Raw genomic sequence first — 16,976 nt, forward strand, 5'->3', positions numbered from 1 at the left:
AAGGGGTATTTCCTTATTTTTGCATGACAGATTTTCTTTGAGATATTTAACAAATATCTCGTATGGAGATAATAACCTTGTATAGGGAAAATTGACAAATCTTAAATTCTTAATCTGCATCAAATTTTCCAGGTTCTCAATATCATTATGCAACATCACATTATCGGAAACTCATACTGTTTCCACACTCTGTATATTTTGAACATTAATTAACAAATTATTCACTTTCACGTCCATATCTATTAACTTTTTCCCATGTTCTATAATTGATACCTTATTATTGTTAACTATCATTGAAAGAGAGGAGTTCATTTGGGTAACATTAGAGTCAAGTTTCAGCAACATCCTCCAAAGATCCCCTAACATAACTTTGGATGCATCCAAATCCGCTACCTGGATGCTCGCTTGAAGTGGAGATGGAAATCCACTTTCACCTTCCTGCTGTAAGGAAGACAAATGATGTAGAGGTTCAATACCCTCCACTTCGGGAGGGATTTCCTCTCTACTTACGTTTGCAGTCTCACTTCCCATGGCTCCTTCCACGGTCACTGCACCTGAGGGTTGAGAGGGTGTGGGTCCCAAGCCAGGACTTAACGAGACTTCAAAAGAGTCTCTGTTGGCGTCCTCAGTTGGCTTATTGAGTCTGTTCAAGAGTATCCATCGGCCCGACTCGGAGGGTAACCGGAGATGATGTATAGGACCTGGCCTTCCTTTTATGCCCCATAAATCCAAATTTAGACTTTCAAAACAGCCAAGCAGTCAAAGGCGGTCAAAGCCGGCGGTGACTAAGCGCCGCTTCTCGTGAGATTTTATATTCCAAGATCAGGCTGATGACACACGGCCCTCGCAGCCCTCACAGCTGCGAGCAGTTCTTACAAATTGCCGCCGCCTGCGGGACTCCGGCGGTCCTCCACTCTCCCTCCTTCGGCTCCGAGGTACTCCGGTTCTCACGAGGTTTTTAAGCCCCGGATCAGGCTGGACACACGGCCCTTGCAGCCCTCACAGCTGCGAGCAGTTCTTACAAATTGCCGCCGCCTGTGGGACTCCGGCGGTCCTCCACTCTCCCTCCTTCGGCTCCGAGGTACTCCGGTTCTCACGGGGTTTTTAAGCCCCGGATCAGGCTGATGACACACGGCCCTTGCAGCCCTCACAGCTGCGAGCAGTTCTTACAAATTGCCGCCGCCTGCGGGACTCCGGCGGTCCTCCACTCTCCCTCCTTCGGCTCCGAGGTACTCCGGTTCTCACGGGGTTTTTAAGCCCCGGATCAGGCTGATGACACACGGTCCTCGCAGCCCTCACAGCTGCGAGCAGTTCTTACAAATTGCCGCCGCCTGCGGGATTCCGGCGGTCCTCCACTCTCCCTCCTTCGGCTCCGAGGTACTCCGGTTCTCACGGGGATTTTAAGCCCCGGATCAGGCTGATGACACATGGCCCTCGCAGCCCTCACAGCTGCGAGCAGTTCTTACAAATTGCCGCCGCCTGCGGGACTCCGGCGGTCCTCCACTCTCCCTCCTTCGGCTCTGAGGTACTCCGGTTCTCACGGGGTTTTTAAGCCCCGGATCAGGCTGATGATACACAGCCCTCGCAGCCCTCACAGCTGCGAGCAGTTCTTACAAATTGCCGCTGCCTGCGGGACTCCGGCGGTCCTCCACTCTCCCTCCTTCGGCTCCCCCTTTGTGGGATTTTATTTCTGAAGTCTTTTGCTTCTTTTGCTTCTTTCCCATCTTACTCCTTTCTCTGCTATACCTTATTTTTGTAGATGTGCATTGCTCCTGATCTTTGTCCAGTAACCTCTAATATCTCCAATTTCCCTTCTATAGCCTTATCTCATCCAGTTAATTCCTTCAAGGGGATACTTCATCTGTTTAAAATTGGCTTTACGAAATTGAATTACTGTAATATTGCTGTCATCTTTACCAATCTGAGCTCCATTTACAAAAGAAATCATCATGGTTACTAATGTTTGACTGTTTTTGAAGCTCCCATTCTGCCAACAATTTCTTATACATAGCTATGCAATGTCTAGAAGGGATCCCTCATGGGAAGACATGGATCACTAGGTATCCAAAAACCTTTCCTGCCAGTTAATAGCAAGACCATTAGAGTACTCTTTTTAACAAGATAGCAAAATCTGACTACCTTTTTTTTCTGTTTAAGCAATGTACCCTCATTTTATGACATTTTGCTAGCAATAAGAGATTTTCTTTAGGATTTGTACCATTTTTTTTTTTTTTTACTTCCTCTGAAGGTCTTACCTGTCACTGGGGCTTAATTCTTGCCTGATAAGGTAAAATCCTACCACATCTTCTAGTATATTTAGGTAAATGAAAGGAAATAAAATCTCAAGGTTTGCTACATAGATGTTTTTGGGGGGTTTTTTTTGCCTAAATGCAGAACTGAGGCTACAGGGATCCTGTTGGGGCTTTGGGTGATGATAGAGCTGAGACCTCAGTTCTCACTTAGTTGAACGATAATATCAAATAATTTTAATAGTAGTTTTATTGAAGTCTTGAAATTGGCCAAGGATATCTTTATTGCTTATAAAAACTCAGTATGACATCACAAGTTGGGCTACTCTGTTAAATGTTTGTACGGCAATGCCCCAGGGTCTGTGCAAGGGTATTTGGTTCCCTAGGTGAAACTTACAGCATTGTCTTCTCCTCACCCCCTCATGCCCTCTCCACATACATTTATATGAAAAAATGATATTCAAAGTACAATGATATTCAAAGTACAATCTTCTAAGATAAAAATATTGCTTACTACATGTATATTATATTTACATGTACTGCTGTGGTACCAACTAGAAAACTCTGCAAAAATAGAAAACAAAAAAAAAACTGAAATCCTTGGTATTTGCAATGCATCTTGGCCCTTAGAGTGCCATGAGAAAACAGAATTACAATGCAATAAAAATTCTATATTGAAACAGAACTGCCAGCACTCAAACATCCTTACCGAAGAAAATGCAACACTGCCAATATTACACAAGGCATAAAAACACCAGCATACCTCCTTTTAGGAAAACAGAACAAGCCAAGCTGCTATAGATCCCTATATACAAACTACACACTATTGGAATATCACACATCAGCCACACATGCAAAAAACAGACAGACCCTCAAACATAGAATAAAGAGACCATAAAATATAAATAGAAATGTGACAAAAACTGAACAAGAAACTGCAACAAACCAGATCCTACAAGAATAGAAAAACAGAAACATTACCATTCCTCATAAAACAATAAAATCAAGAGATATCAATATTACTCAAACCATACTAATAAAATGAATTATTTTAAAACAGACACATCAAGTAACACCCAATAATTAAAATTAAGTATTAACACTCTCCCTCATCACCTGGGAACTTTTAAATACAGTGGTCCCTTGACTTACAAACTAAGGCCTGGATTTATCAAAATGTGGTAAGTACTGCATGTGATTGCAAAAGGGGTGTGGTTTATGCATAAATTCAGTTTATTGCAATTTGTGCTAATTACCTATGGGGCGGATTTTAAAAGCCCTGCTTGCGTAAATCCGCCCGGATTTACGCGAACAGGGCCTTGCGCGCCGGCAATCCTATTTTCCATAGGCCTGCCGGCGTGCGCAGAGCCCCGGGACTCGCGTGTCCCGGGGATTTTTGTTGGGGGCGTGTCGGTGGTGTGTCAGGGGCGTGGCTGATCGACGCAGCATTTTGGGGGCGGGACGCGGAGTTTCGGGGGCGGGCCGGGGGCGTGGTTTCGGCCCGGGGCGGTCCGGAGGCATGGCCGCGCCCTCTGGAACCGCCCCCAGGTTGAGTTTCGGCGCGCCAGCAGCCCGCTGGCACGTGTGGATTTACGTCTCCCTCCGGGAGGCGTAAATCCGTGGACAAAGGTAGGGGGGGTTTAGATAGGGCCGGGGGGGTGGGTTAGGTAGAGGAAGGGAGGGGAAGGTGAGGGGAGAGCGAAAGAGAGTTCCCTCCGAGGCCCCTCCGATTTAGGAGCGGCCTCGGAGGGAACGGAGGCAGGCTGGGCGGCTCGGCGCGCGCCGGCTGCCCAAAATCGGCAGCCTTGCGCGCGCCGATCCTGGATTTTAGAAGATACGCGCGGCTACGCGCGTATCTACTAAAATCCAGCGTACTTTTGTTTGCAACTGGTGCGCCAACAAAAGTACGCGAACACGCATGTTTTAAAAATCTACCCCTATGTGAAGAGCTAAGTTAGTGCACATTGTGATAGGTGTCAGGCCTGTTGTATTTCCTGCATATGACCACTGGGTGGACCATGTTTATTAGTTTAGAGAGAGGGAGAGAGAGAGAGCAAGCCTGGCCATAATGTCATCCCCTTAGGTAGGTATTTGTATCCCTATGGTAGGCCCACCTAGTAACTCGAGGTGGGGATTAGGTAAGAGTGTAGGGGGTTAGGGGCCACTTTGACATTCTACGTGACACCTACGAGCAGAACACTGCTCCTCCTCCTAAGAAGTCCACAGGCCTTGCTGCTATCTCCAGCAGGGCCGCTGTGCTCCTGACAGCAGCGGCAAGTAACATCTTCTTACCTTCTGCACTGGCAGCACTATGGTGGCCCTCGGGTAGTGGCACTTATGGCCAAGGCTAGATTGGCCTTAGGCACGCTACGGCTTTGACTCTGAGGTTCATATGCAGTGGGCAGATGAGCAGGAAAGTTACAAGGACTTTGGGATAGCTATTTTTCCAGCCAGACTTACCAGCTGACTTTAGTTGGGTTGCACTGACTATCAGTGCTCACCGGCTAAAATTTAGCCATTCCTTTGGGATGCCACCATCATTGTCTCTTTTTATCCAGCTAAATTTTGGTAAAGAAGCTGCCCAGGGAACCGAGGGTAAGGTGGAGTGGGGTAAAGAAATTTCAATTCTTGTTCTTTTTATGGGTAACTTGAAATATTACCTGAACTAAGTCTTTGAAAACAGACATCTTTCTTTATAGGCAATTTAAAATTACCAGATGCATTTAGTGTCAGGCCAAGGAAGCATAATCTATGGTTTGCTCAGCTTTTTTCAATATGCTATGTAGTAGTCTCTTGCAGGTTTAGGTTTTCTTGCAAACCTTCCAGGGTAGAGGATAGACTAAACTAATCATCTGTATATAGCAGGAATTTGATCTCTGAGTTATTTAGTTTTAGACCCAGGGCTGGTGAGATTATAGGTATTGATGTTAAATCATCATCATCATTATCATGAATGTTTATTTATTACAAAAGTTTCCAGTCGTGGAGTTCAATGTGAGTTATAGAGTTAGGTAAGAGGGTGGGACTCAGGCTATATCTCTACTTTACTCTTACCTGAAGCTCCTGAATTTTTTTTTCTCTCTCAGGCTGGAAGGATGCAGAGTCTGTCAGTCTGATAGCAGTTTCTGTTAGGCTCTTCTATTCTTTCTCTGGAACAGAAAGTGGATTTTTAAGGTGGCACTGAGTGAGGCAGACTGGAATACCAGCTCTGGAAATGCATCCCCTGCTTGAGTTTGGTTCAGGAGAGCACTTGTCACACTTTCATATCACAATAGCTGGAAGTGGAGTTGCCTTTATGCTGCTGATATCAAGCAGACCCATGACCTGGCTGTCTCCTAGTATAAGAAATGCAGCATGGATTCTCCCCATTGCACAGCTATCTACCAAGCCAAATGTTTTTGCATGGTATATTCTGGCATGCATGCCAGGGGTTACCAGCCTCTGCACCAATCACTGTCAGTCTTTCCAGGACAGCTTAATACAAGCAAGAAATCCTAAGAAGGTTTTCTCCACTTGTGCCTCCTTATTCAGAATATTCCAGAGTTCCTCTGGGATGCAAGCATAAGCAAAGCATTTCAGTTTACAAGTATAACCTGGAGTCAAGAAAGACCAAGATTAGCGGCTGTGTTAGAGGTGGCTATGTTCATATGGAGTAAGGACAGACAGAAAACATGTGAAGACAGAGAAGGAGAGATAATGTTAAGTGTGAGTGTTCTTCTAACAGACATGAACAAAGAAAACCAAAACAAGAATAAAGAGCCTCAGAGAGCAACTGTGCATAAGAAAATATAAACTTGCTTTCAGGAGACCAACTGACAACAGATGCAGGAGTCCCTCTAGAGGAGTCTTGAACAGGAGGAGGGGCTAGATTGGAAACAGGCCAAGACAGATAGAGCCAGAAAGTCCCAGAGGCTGCTAATGAAGCAAGCAAGGAAGTGTGATTCACCATGTCAAATGTTTAAATGATTTTCTCTCTACAAAATTCTCAATTTGTATTGATTTTTTATTGTGTGAACAACTGCAATCCAATCAGCAGCTGATAAGTGTAGAAAATGGAGCATTCCTGCTCTGAAAACAGCTGTGCCTAACCGTAGATACATCAAATTGCTGACTGGTTTGTTTGTTTATGGATGGATATTAATGATAGACCTCTGAGCATTGTTTGAAAACAGTTAAAAGGTGTAACATTTTCTGCTCAATCAACTATGCTAGTCCTTTTTTTCCAATGATAAAGCTAAAACTGTAATTATAGCTACTGCAATCACTGTGACTAGTTTTCACTCTCAAAGGAAAAATTAATATCTATGGCATTTTGTTCTTGAATTTGGGCACGTAGGACTAATTATTGCACTTGGAAGAAAATCCATGTATAACATGCTCTCATCTTTCAATTTTTATACAGCTGATAAAAAGGGATGATCATTTGGGGCATGCACAGGAAAGCATTTTGGTTGGATTCCTGTTCTGTTCTATTTGTATGGTTTGAATCAGAACTTCAGTTGTTTCATTCAGATTATGTTTCCATTAATTTCTATTAAAGTCAAGGGGAAGCAATTCATCCTTTTCTTATTCTAACTTTGGGGTTTTCCATCCATGTTTTATGAAACTTTTTTGAGAGACAACAGCAAAGGCAACAACACTCCACAACACCACAAGTGTCTTAAATATCTCATGGCACCAAGAGAGGGCCAAAGGGCACCAAAAGTGGCCAGAAATAGTCTAAGCCACTGGGAGAGGAACAAAGGAGCACAAATAATGGAATGAGAACCCACTTGGCACCAAAGGGGAGGTGGGGGCAAAGAGCACCAAGAGTGCATGATTACCCCAAGGTACAGAGTGAGGAGTATGGCAGGAAGAGGAGTGGCATCAACACGCCAAGTGAGGGATATGGCAGCAAGCACAATGGCATCAAAACTCCAAGGCAGCCTTTCTGACTATGTATACTAAGAACTTAGTGCAGAGGTTACACACAGAAAAATCAATTCACAGTCACTGCCCCACTGACTCTTTTACATAAAGCAAGTTAATACATCCCTCCCCCATCACAGTCAGTCACTGGCCAATCTGCACATGCTGCAAGAGAAAATCAGTCTCTCCCTCTCTGCATATTTCTTATAGACCCTGACTAATGATACCTGCCTGCTGTAGAAGGGAAATGCAGTCTTACCCTACTGATATATAGTTACCCTCTGACAGAGAGATTATAGTTTTTTGTGCTGTTAATAGCATACTAGGTAGGGCACAGTGACAATGACTGTATGAGCACAGCTTGCTTTCTCCTCTAAATCTAAAACTTTTTTTCCAATCTTTTCTTTACTTGAAATTTTGAAGCAAGGAGCTTCAAAATTTCTGGCTCCTCTCTCTTTGATATCCAAATGAGGAATGACTAAGAACAAAGGGGTCAATTTTAAAAGGAGTGCATTCGCATCCATGTGTGTGCGGTTCCCGGTGCAGGCATATGGACACACCAATTTTATAACATGCAAGTGCCAGCGCGTGCATGTTATAAAATCCGATAGCTGCACGTACATGCATGCTAGATTTTAAAATCCTCACACGCATATGTGGGCAGCCCATGACTCACGTGCAGGGGGAATTTTACAAAGCAACATGTGGCGACGCAATCAGGCCTCTCCCAGTTCCTTCCCAGTCCACTTAAGGAGTGGACTGGGAAGGAACTTTCCTACACCTAACTCTATCCTTCCTCTCTCTTCCCCTATCCTCCCTGTCCCCTAAACTTACTCTAACTATCCCTAATTTTTTACATTTTAATACTTACTGCTCCTCCGGAGCAGAAGTAATCTGCACGAGCTGGCTGGCTGCCGGCGCATGCTATTGCTTCCCCAGGACAGCAACTAATGTGCTCTCCCGGCCCACCCCCCACCCCGCTCTTCCCCGCCTAGACCATGGCCCTGGCACTTTTCCCTCAGCCGACACTTTTGCGCATACCGGGGGTTTATGCGCATGGCCAGGCCTATTGTAAAATGTGTACAACACGCACAAGGCCCGGCAGTGCACGCAAACACCAAGATGTACGCTCGTAGACCTTTAAAAATTTACTTGAAAATGATCACGGACTGCTCAAAGTGCTCTTCATTTCTCCTAAAATAAAAATATGAGGAAGTTGATACATGCAACTGCCAGTTGGGATAGGCTGAAACATGATTGCTCCTGCTCCTTCCTTATCCTATCTCCAAGCTGCTCTGTTCTGTCTTACCTAGTTTCCCCATAAACCTTAATGGGACTGAATCAAATGAGCCAAAAAGGGTTCTGATTTTTCTGAGGACTGCACCCATTTGGTTCAGATGACCCAAACCAAACTGAAAATTGGCTCTTTTGGATCAAACTTTACATGTGGATCATCCAAATGCACATACCTAATGATCATTTTATTCCACATAGTATAACATAAACATACACAATGCTTTGCTTTCCCAGGTGACAGGGTGTGGGAACGTTGACCATAACCTTAAGGCTTTGATACTTTTATTTCTTCTGTGTCCTCCATAGAGGTGGTGATGCTTTTTTCACTCCTACCTACCATTTATAGTGCTATGGTACTGCTTAGCTTAATGAGACTTTCAGCAAAGATTTAAATATCAAATGTATATTTTTGTGAATCTTTTTGAGTTGCGCTAGAGGAAAGGTTGATGCTCATGATCCATGCTTCAGAAAAGACAGAGTGAATTTAGAATTCAGGACACTTCCCAAAGCAACAGCAATGACCTATTACTGTGTAGAAGGCTTGGATTTGATTCTCAGACTGGATTCCTGCTCTGAGAACCAGCAGGAGTTGTGGTTACTGTAGAAAAAAACATTCATAGCACCTGCAAGGTAGGGATTTCCCAGTCATTACTCAAAACAACTCCTACTAACTGGCATAATAATAAACCCACCTGTGCCAGATTTTGGAAAGAACCTTTGTCCTTGCCTCTCAGCTATAGTAGGATTCCCCCAAGTTGATCCTGGTTGCACATCTAAGCAGTCTATTTTTCTGGATAGCCACAGGGAATGTGCATGAAGTAGATTTTCATCCACTGGGACTCCATTGTTGCCAGATGTATTTCATGCATATTCATTATGGCTGTCCTGGAAAGCGGATGAGTTATATGTGCCTCCAGCCAGATGGACTGTGAATGCTGCTTCCATAGCATTCCTAACCCCAGGTGACCCTGAGCATGGAATCAGGAATTGAATCCTGGTCCCTTCGAAAGGCAGTGCTGCACTGCCACACAGTCATCAGGTTGACCTTCACAGAAATATTTTAACCTCACTTTGTATTGTCATCCATCATAATTAATGCCTACAACAACAATACTGGTCCCCTTGCAAATGTCCCTTCTCATTGCATTTGCATAGGATTATGCAATGCAGATGGAATATACTTAGGCTAGGAAAGAAATAAATGTCTGTATCCTCAGACCAGTATTCCTATTTCCTATCATTAATAAAGTAGCATCCATCATTAGATGATGTTTTCCTGTTGTAATTTTTCTAGACCACTTATCTTGCAGTACCATGGAGAAGATAGGAAGGATGTCCTCAAGGGTGATCTACAATAAATAAATAAATAAATAAATAAATAAATAAAAATCCAGCTTTCTGATTTCCATGGTTTGCAATTTGATTTAGTAATATTTGAGAGCTGCTTTAACACCTTATAACTGAAAACAGTTTCGATGATCCATATTTAAAGAAATGAATGTACTGCACACAATGGAATATAAAGCGCCAAGCTGTCCAGGCTGTATCTTATGAGCACCTGCTAATATTTATGCTCTTCCTAGTGAACCAATTCAAGAAAGCATCCGTGTTCATGTAAGAAAAGGATGGAGAAGGTGGATTATCTGAATTGTCTACTATATTCTCTGAGAAAGAATAGTAAAATACCTGCTTACTCAATTGGATTGATGCTAAACAATGTAACAACTAGTGTTGCATATACTTATGTATATAGGCCTCAGTACATTAAAATGTGCATAGAGGTATTCAGGGGAGGCAAAGGGGAGTGAAGACTCATACAAATTAAAATATTTGTACTCTGAGTTTGGAGGTCCCGCATATTTCAGCTTCTTTGTGTTACTGGGGCTCACATGGCTTGAAGGCTGTCCCTCTTCTCTTAGCCTAGGGATGTCTTATCTCCTCATTTAATTGTCCCTTGTTCTCATTGTTCTTTGAAGACTTTTATGCTCCCCCGTGAAACAAAGCAACTTGGAAAAGAGATGAAGGGATGTTACTCGATGTACTTATTCTTCAGCAAAGTGTCCTGTAAAAGCCTTTCCTTTGCTTCCTAATCAAAACATTTAATCCAGATGATCTTTGATTCATCTAACATCACACACCTTTTAATCATGGATCAAATACCAGGCTACAAGGGCAAGGGTGCTCAGTTTTGCCTCATGCCAAAATGGAATTAAAAAAAGATGTAAAGCATAAAGTGTGTTTTTTTATTTTGCTATATTTTTGAGAGATCTACTTTCTGCTCATATCAAAAGTTGCATTTTTGTATTTTATAATGGAAATATAGTAATTGTGTATGTGAATTTATATACTTACAGTAATCCACCAAGACAAACATGAAAGAAAAGTCAGTCATGAAAGAAAAGAAAAACCAGAAAGAAAAGAAAAACCTGTAAAGATTACAATAGCCAAAGGTAACAATTTTTTAAAATATTTGCTCACTGTAGCAAAGATTTCTAGTAGGTGCATCACTGTTTCTGGCCAAAACCTGACCCTCTATAGTTTGTGTTTTATTGAACTAATGTACGAATAATCATAGATATTATAGTACATGTGTTTTTCATGGCCACACATATCCCTGATTCAGAACTGAGTTAACTCACTTTGAAAATTCAAACTGGCTTGACCTAAAATCTGTGCAAAGAGCACTATAGAATTTTGGCCCAGTTCTTAAATTTTATATTTTAACTTGCACAGTTCATTTCCTTGTGGATTTTCTCACTTTTTGGAAATTTACAGGGTCATTTATCAAATCACATTAAGGCGTTTTCGCATGCCTGCATTTTTGCATGTGAAAAACACCTTAATGCATGAAATAAGCGCCATAATGTATGGTGTGATGCAAATTTTTAAAAAGGGGAGGAATTGGGGAGGAGTTGGGGGTGAGACTTCTGTAAAAGTGGGCTGGCTTTGCAAAGTGTGAAGCCATAATGTATGATATTGCACAGTTTTAACGCTGAAAATAATTACACTTGTTTCAATTGTGTTAAGCTGCGTGATGTTGATGTGATATGATACTGCAATTTGTGATTTTTTTGGCAAATTTCATTTTGGGCATTTTTTAGGCTGGGGAAGGGCCTGAGATGAGGGAGAGAGAGCCTCTGGGTGTGGTACGCTAGTAAGCAGCTATTTATGTTACTATAGGAGGCCCACTTAGTCACTCGAGGTGAGGTTTAGGTACTGTTGGCGGAGGAGAATGCGGACCCCTTGCCCGAGGGGGAGTTGGCGCTACCTGAGAGGGCGGACCCTCGCAGGTCCCCACCGTCAGGAGGTGAGGCTGAGCTGATGCAGGGTCCAGCTGTAGCTTCACCAATACCAACCCTGTTCCCCGCGGGTTGAGCCTTTGGGTGGGTGGGGCCGGCCCCTGTGGGCCCCTGTGAAGATGGTAGATTCACAGCTGGAAGAGTCGCTGATTGTCAGTCCAAGGTCAGAAGCCAGAGAGTCGCCGATAGCCAGTCCAGAGTCAAGAGCCAGAGAGTTGCCGATAGATAGTCCAGAGTCAAGAGCCAGAGAGTCGCCGATAGCCAGTCTGAGGTCAAAAGCCAGAAGATCCGTCTTTGGGAGCCAAGGAAGGGAGCAGGAGCAGGGACAGGACTCGGAAGGCAGGAACAGGACTCGGAAGGCAGGAACAGGACACGGAAGCACTGAAGAAGCACTGAAGACTCCACCAAGGTGAAGCAGACTCATTGCCAAGTCAAGGAACAGGAAGAGGAAGCTCCGTCATATAGTCCCCGGTCCCTGACGTCATCTAGGGAGCCGACCAGTGTGGTTCATAGCTGGCCCTTTAAAGCCAGGCAAGAGGCGCGGCCAAACACCTAGGGAGGGCCTGGCCCAGAAGGGCTGCTAGCGGCATCGGCCTGCAGCGTTAAGCCGCGAAGATGGAACCGGAGTCTGCCATGGGAGGTGGTTTCCTTAGCAGCGGCTGTGCGAAAGAGGACGGGACTGGTGGCGTGTGGTGGAGGCATCTCCCCGCTGTACTCCCGACGCCTGCGGAAGCGGTAAGGGGGGCTGGCTGTGGCCATCCGTGGCCAGCGCGTCTAACATTTACATATAGAGTGAGGCTTTTGAACATCACAGTACACCTTGGCGAAGATTTGATGTCATTTGGAGTGGGGAAAGTCTCACAAAGATGAAATTTTGTACTATGTTATCTCGCCCTAGCTTGATGGTACCCTGTTATAGCTTGATGGTACCCTGTTACATGCAAAATTGGCCTCTAAACCCTAAACCACCACTAATACCTCACCTCGACCTGTTAGGTGGACCTCCTATAGTGATATAAATAGGTGCACACAGTGAGGCCCTCCCCAGAGGCTCTCTCTCTCTCCCTCTCCCTCTCCCCACCTTACCACAGGACATGAAAACTTACCGTGCCGTGTGATAATACTGATGCAAAGCAGTAAGTTACCTCACCACGCTGTAACTCAAAAATTTCCATAAACATGCCCCTTTTCCTTATCACAGGCATTATTAATGCATTACTAACACTTTTTGATGAATGATGGTGTAAGTTAGTTAGATAAGTAACTCCTCCCAGTTATACCCACATCCTGCCTACTGCTTATCGGGCTAAGTGGCAGTTGGTGAATGGGACTGGATAGTCAGATTAGTCCCTACTTGTCCAGCTAAGTAGTGCTGAATATTGGCCTTGGTGTGTCTGTGAGAAAAAAAAATTGCTTAGTAAATGAGGGTCTATTTTAGATGTTCTCACTTAAAGTTAAGGTTCCCAGGATTTCTTTTGAGTTCAGGTACTGTGCCTGCTTGATATCGCATTCTTAGGGAGCTGAAGATCTGCAACGGGAATGCTTACATTTCATTTACTAAGTATGGCCAATGTCTGGGGTAGTTTCAAATAAAAGTACATGGAAAGCACGTCAATGGCAAATGCCACACATTCTCACATACACAGGACAATATTCGGAGCCATGTACCCGGGTTACTCACGGTTTACCCTGGTAAAATGGCTTAGCAGGAAATTGCCCTCCTCAGGCAGCTCCAACTAGGTGTGGCCTTGCCTACCTAGGCTGACAGGAGGCATTCTTAGAGATGGGTGTAGGTTAGGAGAAGAAAATAGGACACATACAGGATATTTCCACAAGCACACACAATATTTTGCATGTCTCCCTCAGGCGCTGTTAATGTGCATATTTTATACACATTTAATTTTCAAATAGAACGTACCCATGTACTTTTTCTTTGAAAATAAGTAGAAAGTACTCATGCTGAAAGGCCTGTGGACTTTAAAAGTGCAGAAATTTCTGCACCATGTAATCATCACACAAATAAGAGCATGTGCTAATGCTTGGCCAACTGATCCATGCTTTCCAGTTCAATCCCTTCCGGACAAGGATCCCAACATTTCCCCCAGACGTAACCGTCCTTTATGTGTTCATTTCTAGCAAGACACAAAGATAAAGCTGAAAGAAAAGAAAAGCTGGAAAAGAAAGCACCAGCAAAAGGTAACATATGATGATGTAGTTACAAAGTTGGTCAGGAGGAATATCAGAGCTTGCTTCATGTTAACTAAAGGCTATCATGTTAACTAAAGGCTATCCCTCCCTAATAACAGGTGTGTTATTAGGGAGGGAAATAACCTTTTTGCCTGCATAGCCAATTCTCCTCTCCTTGACTCTTGATGGATCCCCAAATAGCAATGACCCTAAATCCCTGGATCAGCACTTATCTGCTTATCCTGAAAGGTTGATTAAAAGAATAAATAAAGCTTGCTGGCCAGACTGGATGGAGCACGTGGGGATTTTTCTGCCATCATTTACAGTTTCTATGGTTGTGTTCTTTGATCCTGGAGTAAAAAGATTACCTGCAAGATCCTTATAGGGTCAAGTAATATAGTAATTATGCATTATCATGAGTAATGGGAAATTTACCCCTCTGATTTTAGTGACCCTCAGTGTCTGGATGCAGGGGCCTGATCTGAAATGAATGTGATAATTCAATTAGGGGTAGCCTCAGACATAAGATATATACAAGTTATTGAGAAGAACCGGTGTCCCAGGGGGTGAATGACTGATATTTTGATTGCTACTTAGCTTATGACAGACACATTGGGGCCGATGCAATAAATATGCACAGAAAGTGGGAGCTGAACAGTCAGTGCCCGCTTTCTTAATGCGCCCCAGGCGCCCCCAAGGGGGGCGCCATGCAATATTTAAATTAGGGGTTGTGTTAGTAAGGAGGCTCTAGGGTTGCTTGCGCGCCCCTAGCGCCTCCTTGCTAACGAGAACCCGATCGGCGTCGCCGGTCCGCCAGTTAGGAAAACCGACGCTGAGTTTATCGGCGACGGTTTTCCTAAATGCCGCACAGCAGGAGGTTTGGGAAACTGACTTTTGTCATTTGAGCGTCTGTTTCCTGCACCTGACTGCCAGTGTTTGGTTTTTTTTTCTATTTTTTAACTTTATTTAATTTTGTTTTTCCTCCTACTTAATATCGCAATGATATTAAGTAGGAGGCAGTACAGAAAAGCAGTTTTTTCTGCTTTTCTATACTGGTTTAAGGAGCACTCAGCAATTAACGCCTGCTCCAGACAGGTGCTAATTGCTGACTTCTAAATGTGCGTCCTAGCCACACTTTTTTTTTTGCATCTGGAGTGAACGCTAATAGAATCAATCACATGCATTTGCATGTGATTAGCACTATTAGACTCACTCCAGGTCAGAAGCACGTTGAATAGGTGCTAATCTCCTTATTGCATTCAAGGATTCATTAGCGCCTATTCAACCCGCGTCTGACTGCGGGTTATACAGTGCGCTCGGCTGAGCGCAGTTTAATGCATCGGCCCCATTGAAAGCAAACCAGAAGGCTCCTTTTATACATAGGGGCCAATTTTCTAAAGTGTGTTGAAAACTTGTATTAATGGGGCTCTGGACTCTGACACAGGTACCCACTCCTCGGGGGCCTGCTTGCACTTCATTTGGAGACCCTTTCTCCAGGCTTCCTTGCTCCTCGAGGTAACCTTTGCACCTTCCAGAGGTCCTGCCTGCCGGCTCCTCTGCTCCTCAGGGTTGCCCTTGAACCATCTTACTGCTTGGAGACTCGACCCTGTGCTTCCCTGCTCCTCGGGGCAGTGCCTATGTTCTACACCAGTGACTGTGTTCTGTGTCTGCCCGCTCCTCGGGGTAGTGCCTACGTTTCTCTATCAGAGATTCCACTGTGCGCAGCCCTGCTCCTCGGGGTCGCTACATCACTACTTTAGAGATTCGACTCAGGCTTCCTACGTCATCGCACCATAGCCTCTCTCGCTATGCTGTCCTGCCCCTCAGGACAGTCCTGCTGCATTCCTCCAGACATTCCTGTCTCGCGCTCCCCACTCCCCGTGCCTGCCCATCGCTTCTCTATCGGAGGCTTCTGTTCTGGGACTTGTATCTCCAGTTCTGCCTGTGGTTCCCTCCGAACTGTGTCTCTTGCCCCTCTCCTCGGGACATCTCATACTACTCTCTCTGCTAGCTCCTGCGGTCACGTGGCTGTGATGCAGGACACTATACCTCTCTACTCCTACCATCGTGACCCCTGCTGCAGCTGACCTTGCCTCCCAATGGTGAGGACCTGTGGGGCTCCTCCCTGCAGGTTGCTTCAACCTTCACCTCGGGCCAAGGGTCCACAAAACCCATGAATCCTAACACCTGTCACAATAACCATGTGAGCAGTTTGACTGGTCTACACCCTTTCACATTGTGCTGTCATCTGTGCATGCCCATGTCCATCCCAGTTCCAGTTGTCTGTCCTGCAGCCAACAGTATGGGCTGCAAACTACAGGAACTCTTGCAGATGACTCATCACCTCCTACACCAAACAGTAGCTCATGTGAAGAGGTAAGCAGACAAAAAACTTTACCCCGCTCCCCAGCTCCAGCCCGGGGAATTGATGTGGCTTAGCACTAAGAACTATCAACTCTGAATGCCATCCCTCAAGTTTGCTTCAAGTTTTCCAGGACCATTTCCATGGTTTGTCAGATTGGGAGTGTGGCCTGCAAATTGAATTTGCCTCTCACATTCTGGGTAGATGTTGTTTTCCATGTATCCTTATTAAAGCCAGCAGTCCTGTCCTGGCCATCCAGGCCACCTCTCAAGCCTTCTGATGTTATCGTCACGGACGATATCCAATATGAAGTGGAAGAGATACTGGACTTTGAGAAGGGTCAGGAATAAACTCCAGTATTTCATTGCCTGGAAAAACTATGGGCTCATAGAAAATTCCTGGGAGCCATCCTCCAACTTCCAAGCCCCTCAACTAATACGTGAATTCCACAGGAGATTCCCCAGGAAACCCAATTCCAGAAGACTGGGGTGGGGGGGGGGGGTACTGGTTATATATGGTGGCTCACGAGATGGCCCCATGAGCCACCTCACTCACCCCAATGTCGACAGAGACTCCCCATGGCCAGAACACTGCCGACATCAAACGCTGCTAAGAACGGCACTTTATGCTACCTCTGGCTTTCCCTAGGTACTCATGCACCTGACATCTGGTCTT

General features: G+C 44.7%; 1 protein-coding gene across 7 annotated transcripts in view; it reads left to right on the top strand.

The window, feature by feature from the left end:
• LOC115088276 (triadin-like) overlaps positions 1-16,976 on the top strand; it is a 162,069-nt gene that overhangs the window by 134,846 nt on the left and 10,247 nt on the right. For 6 of the 7 annotated variants that reach the window (XM_029596396.1, XM_029596394.1, XM_029596400.1 and 3 more), the window contains 2 exons: positions 10,808-10,903; positions 13,889-13,948. In XM_029596396.1, coding sequence (XP_029452256.1) covers positions 10,808-10,903; positions 13,889-13,948 — 156 coding nt within the window. The remainder of the gene's footprint in view (positions 1-10,807; positions 10,904-13,888; positions 13,949-16,976) is intronic. The other variant, XM_029596397.1, reaches the window with a different exon arrangement.

Source organism: Rhinatrema bivittatum, chromosome 3, assembly GCF_901001135.1.
Source record: "Rhinatrema bivittatum chromosome 3, aRhiBiv1.1, whole genome shotgun sequence".
Taxonomy (NCBI): Eukaryota; Metazoa; Chordata; class Amphibia; order Gymnophiona; family Rhinatrematidae; genus Rhinatrema; species Rhinatrema bivittatum.